Source organism: Leptonychotes weddellii, chromosome 14 (genome assembly GCF_054177405.1).
Source record: "Leptonychotes weddellii isolate Sample4059 chromosome 14, ASM5417740v2, whole genome shotgun sequence".
Taxonomy (NCBI): domain Eukaryota; kingdom Metazoa; phylum Chordata; class Mammalia; order Carnivora; family Phocidae; genus Leptonychotes; species Leptonychotes weddellii.
Genome location: NC_138382.1, coordinates 46,064,881 through 46,077,904, shown reverse-complemented (window position 1 = coordinate 46,077,904; position 13,024 = coordinate 46,064,881). Strand labels below are relative to the sequence as shown.

The window sequence follows — 13,024 nt, the reverse complement described above, 5'->3', positions numbered from 1 at the left end:
TAATCCCCATACATTACATCATTAGTTTTAGATGAAGTGTTCCATGATTCATTGTTTGTGCATAACACCCAGTGCTCCATGCAGAATGTGCCCTCCTCAATACCCACCACCAGGCTAACCCATCCTCCCACCCCCCTCCCCTCTAGAACCCTCAGTTTGTTTTTCAGAGTCCATCGTCTCTCATGGTTCGTCTACCCCTTCTATTTCCCCCGCTTCATTCTTCCCCTCCCGCTACCTTCTTATTCTTCTTTTTTTTTTTTCTTAACATATATTGCATTATTTGTTTTAGAGGTACAGATCTGAGATTCAACAGTCTTAGTAGTAACATTCTATACGCTTATCTGTTGTGGAAAAAAAGCCTCTGGTTATTTTTTGAAACTTCTGGTCCTATTGAGAGAAGATACCATGGGAGAGCCTGCAGAATTATAAAGCATGGTTGCTCTTCAATAAGAGATTGCTCTGGGAATTCATTGTTTATAGTTTGTTGCTTTTCAGAGATCTAGGAGGGATTTGTTGTTTTGTTCCATATAGCATTTCCTTTTAACCAGTGGCCATCTGTCTTGCCCTGAATTAGGCCATTCTTGCTTTAGTTTCTCCTTACTAGACTTCCAAGGTTATTTAAGAAAGAAATCTTTGTGGCTTTTTCAAAGGATTCTTGCCATTGGGACTTTGTCACTGAGGGAGAATTTTGTACTTCACATCAGTGCTGAGGCTGGAATGGTTAACAAGAGTCAAGGATTCTAAATTTTCTTAAATGAGGCCCTTTTTTGCTAAAGTCAGAATTCCTGTCTATTTGATGACAGATAGCTCTTTCCTTGATTCCTCAGAACTGTAACTACTTGGTAATTTTATTCCTTTTGTATTACATAAGCCTCTCCTACTTGCACCCCACTGAAGCCAAGAAATTACCAACTAGAGCTCGCTTTGCCTGCTAAGGAAGGAAAAAACACAATAATATGTGCTCCTACTGGTAAGTTGATTGCCACTACTTACATGGTTTGTTTCTGTGTTTGCTTCCTTTTTTTTCTTGTATTGAATACTGGGACAAAATGGACAAGTTTCCATTTTTTCCTTGTTCCATATATCTTTTGAGAAAACTTTCCCATTAATATAGTCTCCAGGTATTTTAAGGAACCTGAGGAAGGAAAGAAAAATGCCCTGTTTTAGCTTGCTTTATGCCTTGACTATTTTATTTGCATGTTACCTAGGAAGTAACTTGATATTTTTCTGTCCTGGTATAAATTCTGTCGACATTCCTAGTTTATTAGTTGGTGCAGTGGTTTTAGGGGAGCCAAAAATAATTACCTTTCTATAGAAATATTTTAGTATAATATCAATTACATGTTTTCTTTTTCTTTGTATGTTAAAAGGTTGTGGAAAAACGTTTATTTCCCTTCTTATATGTGAACATCATCTTAAAAAATTTCCACAAGGACAAAAGGGGAAGGTTGTCTTTTTTGCTATTCAACTCCCAGTGTATGAACAGCAGAAATCCGTGTTCTCCAAATATTTTGAAAAACTTGGGTAGGTATAACAGTTGGTCCCATTTCTTTTTCTCTAGCTTCATTTAACTGGTGTGTATTCAGCTTAGTTTAATTTTGGAAAGCTAGGATTCAAAAATTTATAATAGATTTAGCTTTTATATAATCTAGATGTAATTAATTTTTCATGGATGCAAGTCTCTTTTGTTAGGTATGCTTGAAATCCTAAACTCCTTTGGTTAGCTCTTGCAGAGTAAGTAAATGACTTGAGATCAGTTTTACATTTAAATGACACATTTAACTTTTTAATGATTTTATAACTTCTTTAATATTACTCTTTCCTTTAAGTACTATTTTCTTTCTTAAGACTTGAAGGAATTAACATACTCTACTAGCAGTTTTAGCTGGCTTGCAGCTGTTGACCATTTACTATGTGTATGGCTCTGTGCTAAGCACTTGTCTCCCATATATTCCTTTTGGAGTTAGGGAGAACTTAATCAGTTAATGCTCTGACCTAGTGTTTCATGTCTTTATGGTTCCTCATTCACATCATGGTTGGTAATAGGGAATTTCTGTCATTTCCCAGGTACAAAGTTGCAGGTGTTTCTGGAGCAACATCTGAGAATATCTTAATGGAACAGATTGTTGAGAACAATGACATCATCATTTTAACTCCACAGATTCTTGTGAATAACCTTAGAAATGGGACTATTCCATCACTCTCTGTCTTTACTTTGATGATATTTGATGAATGTCACAACACTGGTAAACACCATCCTTACAATATGATCATGTTTAATTATCTAGATCAGAAACTTGGAGATTCTTCAGACCCACTGCCTCAGGTATTTCCAGAGTCGGGTGGATTCCTCAGAAGAGCTATAACCATCTTAAATCCTATTTACTTACTCTACTGACCACATTGAGGATGGTCTTCTCAGGTCCTAAGTCCATATTGTATAGTTCATTAATTTTTATTTGTTCATTCACTTATTCACTTAACAAATATGCATTAGGTGCCCCCCTGTGTTATCCACTGTGCTAGGCACTGGGGATACAAATATAGAAAGACATAAATCTCAAACAGGTGAAGGTTCATGGGGAGCCAGACATGTAAGAATTGTGTCATAATATATGGTGATGGCACACTATGGAGATGGGTACGGTGTAGTCAGAACAGAAGTGAAAACTCGTAAGTGTGCTGTGAAAGTAAGACAAAACCCAACAGAAGTTAGGTAAAAACTAACAAGAATGTACAAGGTAGATAACTGGATGGTTTTCAGGAAGCGCTACTGTGTGTCCAGAGGCACAGAGGTATGAGAGAACATGGTGTGCCCAAGAGTCCTGAAGGTCTTCCATATCATTTGAGTGTAAAATGTGAAGTGGTAAATAGCAATAGGTGAGGCAGAGTGGGATAGAGGGAATGATCGATAGAACAAGATGCTAGGAGAGACCAGAGGGTATGGGATAAGTAGGCAGGAATGTGCATTAGTAGAGAAGAGCAGATGGGACACCATTTTTGGTGTCATCAGAGGTGAGGGTGTGAGAAGAGTCAAGAGAGAGAGTAGTTCTTAGATGGGGACAGGAAAGGTAGGGAATCCCTGGCATTTAATCTCTCTTTTCTCTTATGTGTAGAAGAGGTAGACAAATTATTTGCTGAGAATAATCAAGATAGGAATGGGGGACAGAGCTCAAGATACATGGAGAGAATTTGAAATGAAAGAGAGAACTAAGAGGAATATATAGAAGAATTTCTTGGTTACATTAAGGATCCAGATGAGGTTGGAAACCCTGAATTTATAGTATACCAATATCACAGTACCTAAAGTTCTCTAGCCCTAATAACTACCTGTTTAGGAAGCATAGGTTAGAAGAAATTCAGTATGGTACCCACAGACAAAATTCAGTAGCAATCACATTTCTTACAGCTTTTTGTTCTAGAAAAAAAATTGGTGGTTGATTAGATTCCTTGCTAATGAGTCAATTATTCAGTATTTACTGAGTGGCTATTCAAGGAAGACATAAATTATTAGGTGACCATTAAGCTAATTTTTTTTTTTTTTACAAATGTTATCTTACTGAATTCACACACCTACCATTTTAAATAGCTATTGTTTCCCAACTTTAAAGAGAGCTGAAGATACTTGTCCAAGAATCCACAGCCAGTGTGACATGGTTGCGTTTAGAATGGAGTTGTGTCTGATTTGGTCCCTTTCCTTTTAGTATGTTGTTCTGCATATCATGTAGGACACAAGGGTAGAGAAGAAAGAAGTCCTACCTTGAAATGGTTTTTGCTCTTGGTTTCTTTGCTAATTCGTGTTCATTTGATAAGTTGTGACTCCTGCTTTGCCTAATGGGGACCTTTCCATTTGCAGTGTCATAGAGAATATCAGGGAAAAAATTAGTTTTCTTACTTTTTAATTAGTAAAACAAACAAACAAACAAACACCCCTACTTTAGCAGGAAAGGGTTGCATGAGGGAGTGTGGAAATGGCATGCTGTTTTCCAGATGTCTGACAATTTGGAATGATCCTCACAGGTCATTGGGCTGACTGCCTCGGTTGGCATTGGGGATGCCAAAAACACAATGGAAGCCATGGAATATATCTGCAAACTGTGTGCTTCTCTTGACACATCAGTGATAGCAACAGTCAAAGACAACTTGGAGGAATTGGAAGAAATTGTCTATAAGCCCCAGAAGTGTAAGTGGAATCCAGTAACAAGCCCTTTAGAACTTCGTTACCCTCTGCTTTTCCTAGTTCAGAGACATTTGGATGAATACTGAATTTTTACCTTTTCTGTTTGGTAGAAAATATTTAACCCCAAACTTGGGAAATAATTACATTTCATGCCTCTTTCCTCAATCAAACTCTGTCCTCAAGCAATGGATGAACCTCAAGAGTGTGGACTGTTGAAAGCAAACATTCTTACTCTTCAGTTTGATAAAGTTCTTTTTTTGTTTTTGTTTTGTTTTTGATAAAGTTCTTATAAGGATACTAACAATGAGAGAGACAAGATGAGAAAATCAAAGCATGTAAATGGCCAAGACCTGGACTCAGTCCTTCCTTGAGTTGCACGCCTGAGGAGGATACTGTGTGATCATTCATTATTTGAATAATGTATCTGATGATATGGGTTGAAATGAAATTAATCTGAGTTCATATTTTTCCTCAGCAGATCAATATGATTTTTTAAAAAGATTGACCAGCAAATGTTTACTAAATTCCAATGCTATACTAACCCAGCAAGAGACAGCAGAAGAGGAGACATATATGCCTTCATCCTTGCTCTGGGGATAGTGTATGACTGAATAAGGCATCGCAAACACACATCAAATAGCCAGGGAGGGGCAATTCAGTTCCTTCCTGGGAGTTGCCTGTAAGGAGTTTAGGGAAGGTACCCAATCTAAACTTTTTAGTACCAAGTACAAACTTCTTTGGAATCCAGTCCCCTCTGCCCTCTGTACTTCATTGCCCCCTCCTATAAGTCTAACCATGCTGCATTCCTCTGGGCTCCTCAAGTGCATTTCCTTCATTCCTCTTTCCCTAGTTATCCCCCAGCATTTCCTCCTTTGGAAGAATTAGAGATTTCCTTCCTTGTGCCCCTTGACACCTGGCACATACTTACATTATGGCAGTTTACTGTGATTATTTGGTTAATGTACCTTTCTCTCCCCTGAGAACACAGACCTCTCTGGAGCACAGACTGTGTTCTTTTCAACTGTTTATCACCAGAACGTGCCACGTGGTAGGCAGTTATTAAGTTTCTGCAGAAACAATGCAATAATGAATTTTAGGAACAGTGTGAGCGCTTCTGGGGGTTGGGTGGGAAAGGAGAAAATCAAAGAAGAGAGGGTTAAAAAGTGTTGTACTTGCAGAGATAAGATGGATACCACCCTTGTCAGAGTAGAGGCTCCATGTTGAATAACAGGAAAACCAGAATGAGAAGTTGGATTAGACCCAGACCATGAAAGACAGAGATGTTAGAATCTGTGCATTAAGCACTCGGGAGCTCTTGCAAGGTTTTTGAGCATTTGATACATCATTTAGACTACCACCCTGTGAGCTTGGGGCCTCAGGTCTTGCAGAAGAAGTAGCAGAGGCAGACAAAGGTGTGCAGATGCCTGCTTCGAACTATGATGTGTTCTTCCTGAAAAATACTCACTTTGTTTTAATGGCTTTAGTTTTCAGGAAAGTGGAATCACGGACTACTGACAGATTTAAATGCATCATATCACAGCTGATGAGGGAGACAGAGAGTCTGGCAAAGAATATCTTTGACGAACTCGGTACCGTAACTCTCGGTGAGATAAATCTCATTTTGTATTCTCTCCATTTAGGAATAACCATATATTGTTCACTAGTGTCTTTTTGCATTCTCTTCAGTTCAGACAGGGTCAAGACCGTAATCAAGAGGTTAACCTTCCTGATTATAGGTTATTCAGGAAACCTGTAAGTCCTCCTTTAGTCTCTCCTCCTTTTTTTTTTCTTTTTAAATTCAAAGTAAATCTCTGGACATACATACCTGAACAATACCATATTTAAATCAGTTCATGGCTTTCAAATTAGCTAATTTGAAAAGTTCTAAGTTCTGACTTCCCCATTTATATGAATGAAGCCACCATTTCCCTGATGGCTCAGATTGCAACAGGCAGTGATCTTCGGTTCTTCCTCTTTTGAGACTCTCTCATGAAGTTACCAAGTTCTCTTCTCTCTTTTGTTCTTTCATTCATTCACCAGATACTCATTGTGCCAGCTAATGGAAAGGACAAGGTTAAAGACATAGTCCCAACCTCAGGGAACTCACAGTCAATAATGAGAATCAGATGTGAGTAGCTCCCACACAGCAGGGCAGAGGTACAACCTCGGTGCCTTGAGAGCACGTAGGAACTTTGGCCTGGAATGAGCTGCAGGGAAGCTTCCTGGGATGGGGTGGTGCCTGAGGCAGTCTTGAAGTCAGCCAAGCTAAGAAGGAGAGACAACCACGTGAGGTTGAAAAGGCATTGATGGAAGAAAAAGTTTTAGGAACGGCAAGCATTTCGTAGTATTCCCAGTGCATGAGTAGTAGAAAGGAGTGACGCTAGAGAGGCAGGGGCCAGACCAGGAAAGGCTTTGTCCTAAAAGCAGGGGGAAGCATCTGAAGATTTTAAACTGATTCGCGATGTGATAAGAATACCAGTGAACAAAGAGGGCCAGAGGCAGTCAAGACAGGCTGGTGGAAGGAGGAGGCTCGCGCTGAGCACTGCAAACAGGAAGTGTTCCGATTTCATGGCCAGCCGGCTTTGGGTGGGAGTGGGAGTGATTTGCACCAGGCTTCTGGCTTGCACACTTGTTGATATACCAGTAGGGAGTGCTGGTTCCAGAACTAGGAGCAGCTTTGGAGATGTTGAATTTGTGAATTCACCTTTCTTCACACTTATTTTGCTTTTTCTCTTCTCTTCTTTCACAGCTTGATTTAGGACTTAGGCTGACTGCTGTCTGGCTGGTTTGCCCACCCACACTCACTTTTCCATTCAGCCCCCTGTTACCTGGTTGATCTTTCTGAAATACCAGTTTTATCATGTTAGTATCCTGCTTGAATCTGCCTTACAAGCAAAGCTCTCTAAGCCTCTAACCTGCCAGTCTGGGCCCTACCTGCACAATCTGGTTCTACTTTTCTTTCCAGTTTTACCTTCCTCTCCTTCCCTACTCGGATCCTTTGATTTAGCGGTTCCTTGAACATGTTCATTTACTTGTCATCTACTTGGTGCTTGGCAGTGTGCTAGCTGATGGGGCGATAGCATGGACCCTGAGATACAGCTCCTGCCCTTGTGGCATTTCCAGAACAATGGTAAAGCCAAAGTTAGATAAGGAATAATAAAACAACGGGATAGGGTAGGTGGATGGTGGTGATCAGGTGTGTTTCAGGCAGAGGGAACAGCATGTGCAAAGGCCAGGAAAGCAGAGATGGTATGAGGACTTCCATCAGTCCTGTCAAATGCAGGAAGCAGAGCAGCTGGAGATGAGAATCAGAAGCTAGATCACAGAGGATCCTGAGAACTGGGTAGGATTTTGGCTAGAGGAATCCACTACAGGCGTTTAAGTGGTGGGGTAGCAAAATGTTTCATCTGCAATTTTGGAAACTCTCTCTTTAGCTGCTGAGTGGGCAGTGGATTGGAGGGACCAAGGCAAGAAGTTAGGAGGCCGTCATATTTTCCAGGAACATTATGATGTAGTCTGAACTAGGGAGGTAGCAGAAGGGTGGAGAGACATGAATTTCTATCTTCTTATTCCCCCCACTTCTAATTCCCTACCTGTACCTTTTCCCCAGTCTACATCCTGTCAGCTGTTCACTTCCAGATTGCTTAGCTCATTTTCACACCTACTCACATTCAAGAAATACTTGTTAATTCATCTGGTTTACTGCTGACCATCTTGTTTGTAGTTGGAGCTGGGAAAGAAGCATGTCAATGCTACTTGTCTGAATAGCCTCCTTTGTTCCTCTTGCTAAACATGAATGGGTGAGAGGAGCAGTTTAACCCAGAATTATAGCTCTTGCCTGTGAGTTTTACTAAACTGTGCTCTTCCCAGGGAGCCCTGGAGATCTGAGCTACTTGAGAATAGGCTTCTTCTGTTTTCTGCATCCTTTTACCACCCTGCACACAGCCTGGACCACAGCTGATGCTCAATTTTTGGACCGAGCAACTGAGGCGTAGCTTAGGAGATGCACACATACAGAAGCATCCACGACGAGCATCTTTTGAGTGCCTGTTTTTTGCTCGGCCCTGTGAATGGTGCTGTGGAGATCAGACAGCTTAAGTTCGTAGCAAGGTAGAAGAGAGTGTGTTGAGTTCTCTCTCACTTGCTTTTAAATATCTCCCTGATGAAGCTCATGAGACCTATTGTTTTTATTCACTGCTTTATTGTTAGAGGCAAAGTTAGATATTTTCCTGTCCATCGTTTTACCTCTGGGCTGCTTTGGTCGTCAGCTCATAGAGTTGGCAAGCCTTCAGTATTAGACACACCTGGATCTGCATTCCTGCACTCACCCCACATGCTAGCTCTGTCACTTTGGGTAAATTACTTTGCTTTTCTGAGCTTTGGTTTCCTCACCTGTAAAATATAACATCCACCTCAGAGGTTTGTGAAAATGAAATGGATTTGAGTGTAAGACACTTTGATTCTTGGTGCAAAGTATTCAGTAAGAAATCACGTGCCAACATAGATTCACTACTGCTGCAAACTGACTGTTTCAGGAGGAATACTCTGCTTACAGAGAGCAAGAAAGAAAATTTGAGGGTGAGGCATGCTTAGAACTTTAAATGACTGACCATATGGCACAATGAAAAACTTTTTTTTTTTCCTCAGAAAGTGTATCTCAAATTCAAAATAGGAATTTTGGAACACAGAAATATGAACAATGGATCGTTTCTGTTCAGAAGGCATGCATGGTGTTTCAGTTGCCCGACAAAGATGAAGAGAGCAGGATTTGTAAAGCCCTGTACTTGTACACTTCCCACTTGCGGGTATGTGGCTTCTTTGCAGCGACATATTTTAGTTGTAGTACCTACTGGGAGCTTTGCTCTGGGAGCCAAGAGAACATCAACTTTTCACCCTTTTCCAAGAGCTCACTTAGGAACTTTCCGAGGGGTTCCTATGAGGCAAACTTTAAAGTTATCCCATTCAGCATCTTCTCTGTCAGCTTACTGAAACATAATACAAGCAGCCACAGGATAGAAACAAATGCTGGGGTTCTATACCATGTGCCTCTAGTATTCCCATGATTGACACGATTGGAAAAATTTGGGGGATGATGAACATGATTGTAGATATGTGATTGGTGACAGCCATCTTGAAAATTCAGTAAGTGACTTCTGTTGCCTTATCTTGAAGCAGGTGTTTTCTTAACTTTGGCAAAGCCACACGCTCAGAAACCCAGGGTCTTTGGTTGTTTTCTGGTTAACCAAGAAGTTAAGAAACAACAACCATCACCTCTGCTTATCATGCTGTTGAAAGTATTTAAAAATGCACTCAGTCAGCATGCATTTATAGAATTTTAATGAACTTAGCTGCCTATTTGGGGTAGGTGGTCAGTGCCATCATTCTGAACAGGTGCTGTTGCAATTCCCTGATGGCTCTGGATGTATGAGGAGATTAAGTTGAATGTCTGAATCACGAGGCAAGTTGATGCGGAAGTTGATTTGCTTTTGTTTTTTGCTTTTTAATCTTTGACATGCATTTTTCTTGTAATTTTCTCTTTCTCTTCCAAGGTGTAATTCTAGACTCCAAAATGATCCTAATTAATTAATGATTCTAGCTGATTAAGATTTTTTAAATAGTATTTGGTTCAAAGGTTTTATTGCAGTACCATTAGAAACCACTCATCTTAAAAAACTAAGTTTGGATAGATTTAAGAAGAGCTTATTTTAAAAATTAGTTCCATGCTAAGTACAGCTAATTGAATTTCAGTACAGCAAATGCATTAGACCTTGGAAACACTGAAACTCAGTTTTCATTTTAAACAGAAATATAATGATGCCCTCATTATCAATGAGCATGCACGGATGAAAGATGCTCTGGATTACTTGAAAGACTTCTTCACTGATGTCCGAGCTGCAGGATTTGATGAGATTGAGCAGCATCTCACTCAGAGATTCGAAGGTGGGTAGTGTTTCCAGAGGAAGAAGCCACTGGAGCCTGGTGACTCCAGTGGCAGGATACTTGTATTATATTTAGTGTACGGTGATGCTCAGGAGTTGTCCTGGGCTTAAGAAGATAATTATAGACAGCAGGACTATTAAGCTTCAGTGAAATCTGGTACTTATGGAAAAAATATGTTGCTTACACTATTTCTTATTTTGAAAAAGGAAAAATAGGATTTGCAAAGGATACATCCCATAAAAATTATAATAGGTAGTGGCTTTTTTTTTTTTTAATCTATAAGAGACTTTTTTAAGTTCAGTTAGCCAACATATAGTACATCATTAGTTTTTGAGGTAGTGGTCAATGATTCATTAGTTGCATATAACACCCAGTGCTCATCAGATCATGCACCCTCCTTAATGCCCATCACTCAGTTACCCTGCCCCCCTCCTCGCCCCTCTGTCCCTTCTGCAACCCTCAGTTTGTTTCCCGGAGTCCAAAATCTCTCATGGTTGAGAGGTAGTGGCATTTTTTTGTTCAACTTTTAGTAATTTTACTATGCTTTAAAAATATAAAAAAAGTGTTTGGGGCGCCTGGGTGGCTCAGTCATTAAGCGTCTGCCTTCGGCTCAGGTCATGGTCCCAGGGTCCTGGGATCGAGCCCCGCATCAGGCTCTCTGCTCAGCGGGAAGCCCTCTCCCACTCCCCCTACTTGTGTTGCGTCTCTCGCTGTGTCTCTCTCGGTCAAATAAATAAAATCTGTAAAAATAAATAAATAAATAAAAATATTAAAAAAGTGTTTTAGTGATTTAGAGAGATTATAATTTATATATGCTATATATAAATTTATATATAGAAGAAAACCAAGATGGCCCATAATCCTACTGCTCATGTATCAAGAAGTTTATAGGAAGATTTAAAATAAAAAGTAAGGCCTTCTCCCTCTCTCAAAATTCTTTTCCCAAAGGTAATTACTGCTAATAAATTAGTTTGGCCTATATCAAAGTATTTAGTATACATAAATGTAGCCCAGTGGTGTGCTGCTATGCACTGAGCACCCAGCTGTCTGGGGAAAAATAAGTATGCATTTATTGCTGCATTTAATGTATGCATTAAAGCAGTGGTTATTACTCTTGGAATTCTGGTCAAAGATTGAGAGATCAACTGAACTATAGCTAAAGGTCACAGTGTGTTCTAAATTTGTAGAATTTATAAGCCATTTATAGAATGTTCCCCTTTTGCAGAAAAGCTGAAGGAACTGGAAAGTGTTTCCATGGATCCCAGCAATGAGAACCCTAAACTCCAAGATCTCTCCTTCATCTTGCAAGAGGAGTATCACTTAAATCCAGAGAGTAGAACCATCCTCTTTGTGAAAACCAGAGCACTTGTGGATGTAAGCTTCTTTCTTCTTGTGGATACCAAATCGACCCAGTACCATTTTATTGAAAAGAGTGTCCTTTCCTCACTGCTCTGCAGTCAGGCACCCACCCAAATATGTGTGGGTTTGTTTCTAGGCTGTCTATTCTGTTCTGATTCTCTCTTTGTTTATCTTTATACAAACACTTCACTATCTTCATCACTCTGGTTTATAGTAAGTCTTTGTACCTGTAGAACAAGGACTTCATACTTTTAAAATTTTTTTGTCAGTTGAAAAAAATTTTAGCCATTCTCTGAGCATGTAATGGTATCTCCCTAGGGTTTGAAAATTCATTTTACTATATTTGCATTTCAGCTAATGCAGTTGAGCATTTTTCATAAACTTAGTAGCCATCCATATATCTTCTTTGGTGAAGTGTCCGTTTACATCTTTTGCCCATTTAAAAATAGGATTTGATTGAGTTGTATACCATGTTATTGTTGAGTGTTTAAAAAGTTTTTTATATAGTCTGACAGAAGTCCTCTGTCTGAAATGTGATTTGTAAATATTTTCTTCTGGTTTTTTAATTCTCTGAATAGTATCTTTTACTGATTGAAAATTTTAACTTTTCATAAAGTCTATTTTAACAGTTTTTTCTTTTGGGGGATTGTGCTTTTGGTATTGTATATAAGAACCCTTTGCTTATCCAAGATCACAAAGATTTTCTTTGTTATCTTGTCAAAGTTTTATAGTTCTGCAATTTATAATTAGGTCTACAATCCCTTTTGAGTTACGGATTAAGATGCTTTTTTTTCTTTTTGTATGTGGATATCCAATTGCTGCAGGACTGTATGTTGAAAAGAATGTCCTTTCTCCACTGAATTGCGTTTGTTACTTTTTGAAAAATCAGTTGGCTCTATTTATGTAGGTCTATTTCTGGATTCTCTCTTCTGTTCCATTCATCTATATCCATCTATCTTTTCACCCTTCCCATACTGTCTTGATTAGCTTTATGGTGTGAGTCCTCTAACTTTTTTCCTTTTTTCAAAATTGTTTTAGCTATCCTCCTTTGCTTTTCCATTTATATTTTAGAATCAGCTCACTCACATATATGAAAAAGTCTGCTGGGATTTTGTTTGGGATTGCATTGAATCAATAGATAAAACTGGGGAAAAGTGACATCTTAACAATATGGAGTCTTCCAATCCATGACCATAGTATATCTCTCTCTTTTCATTTATATAGTTTCTGTATAAGTTACCTATTGCTGATAACAAATTACCTCAAAACTTAGTGGCTGGAAACAACAAACTCTTCTCTTAAAATATCTATGGATCAGGAATCTGGAAACAACTTAACTGGATGTTTCTGACTCAGGATCTCTCCCCAGGCTGTAGTCATCTCAAGACTCTACTTGAAAGGCTTAACTTCCAACCATACCTCCCTGGCTATTGGCGGGCCTCAGAAGATGTGCTTCTGAGCTCACTCATGTGGGCCTCTCCATAGGGCTGCCTCAGAGCATGCCGGCCTCCTCTAGAGTGAGTGATCCAAGAGGGATTGAGAGAG

General features: G+C 39.4%; 1 protein-coding gene across 1 annotated transcript in view; it reads left to right on the top strand.

Moving 5' to 3' along the window:
• The window catches only part of RIGI (RNA sensor RIG-I), a 32,304-nt gene that overhangs the window by 8,954 nt on the left and 10,326 nt on the right, over window positions 1-13,024 (top strand). Inside the window, exons 3-11 of the mRNA XM_081804073.1 lie at window positions 591-613; window positions 869-970; window positions 1,371-1,524; window positions 2,068-2,326; window positions 4,021-4,183; window positions 5,665-5,784; window positions 8,828-8,985; window positions 9,985-10,120; window positions 11,346-11,494. Of these exons, the coding sequence (XP_081660199.1) occupies window positions 591-613; window positions 869-970; window positions 1,371-1,524; window positions 2,068-2,326; window positions 4,021-4,183; window positions 5,665-5,784; window positions 8,828-8,985; window positions 9,985-10,120; window positions 11,346-11,494 (1,264 nt within the window). The remainder of the gene's footprint in view (window positions 1-590; window positions 614-868; window positions 971-1,370; window positions 1,525-2,067; window positions 2,327-4,020; window positions 4,184-5,664; window positions 5,785-8,827; window positions 8,986-9,984; window positions 10,121-11,345; window positions 11,495-13,024) is intronic.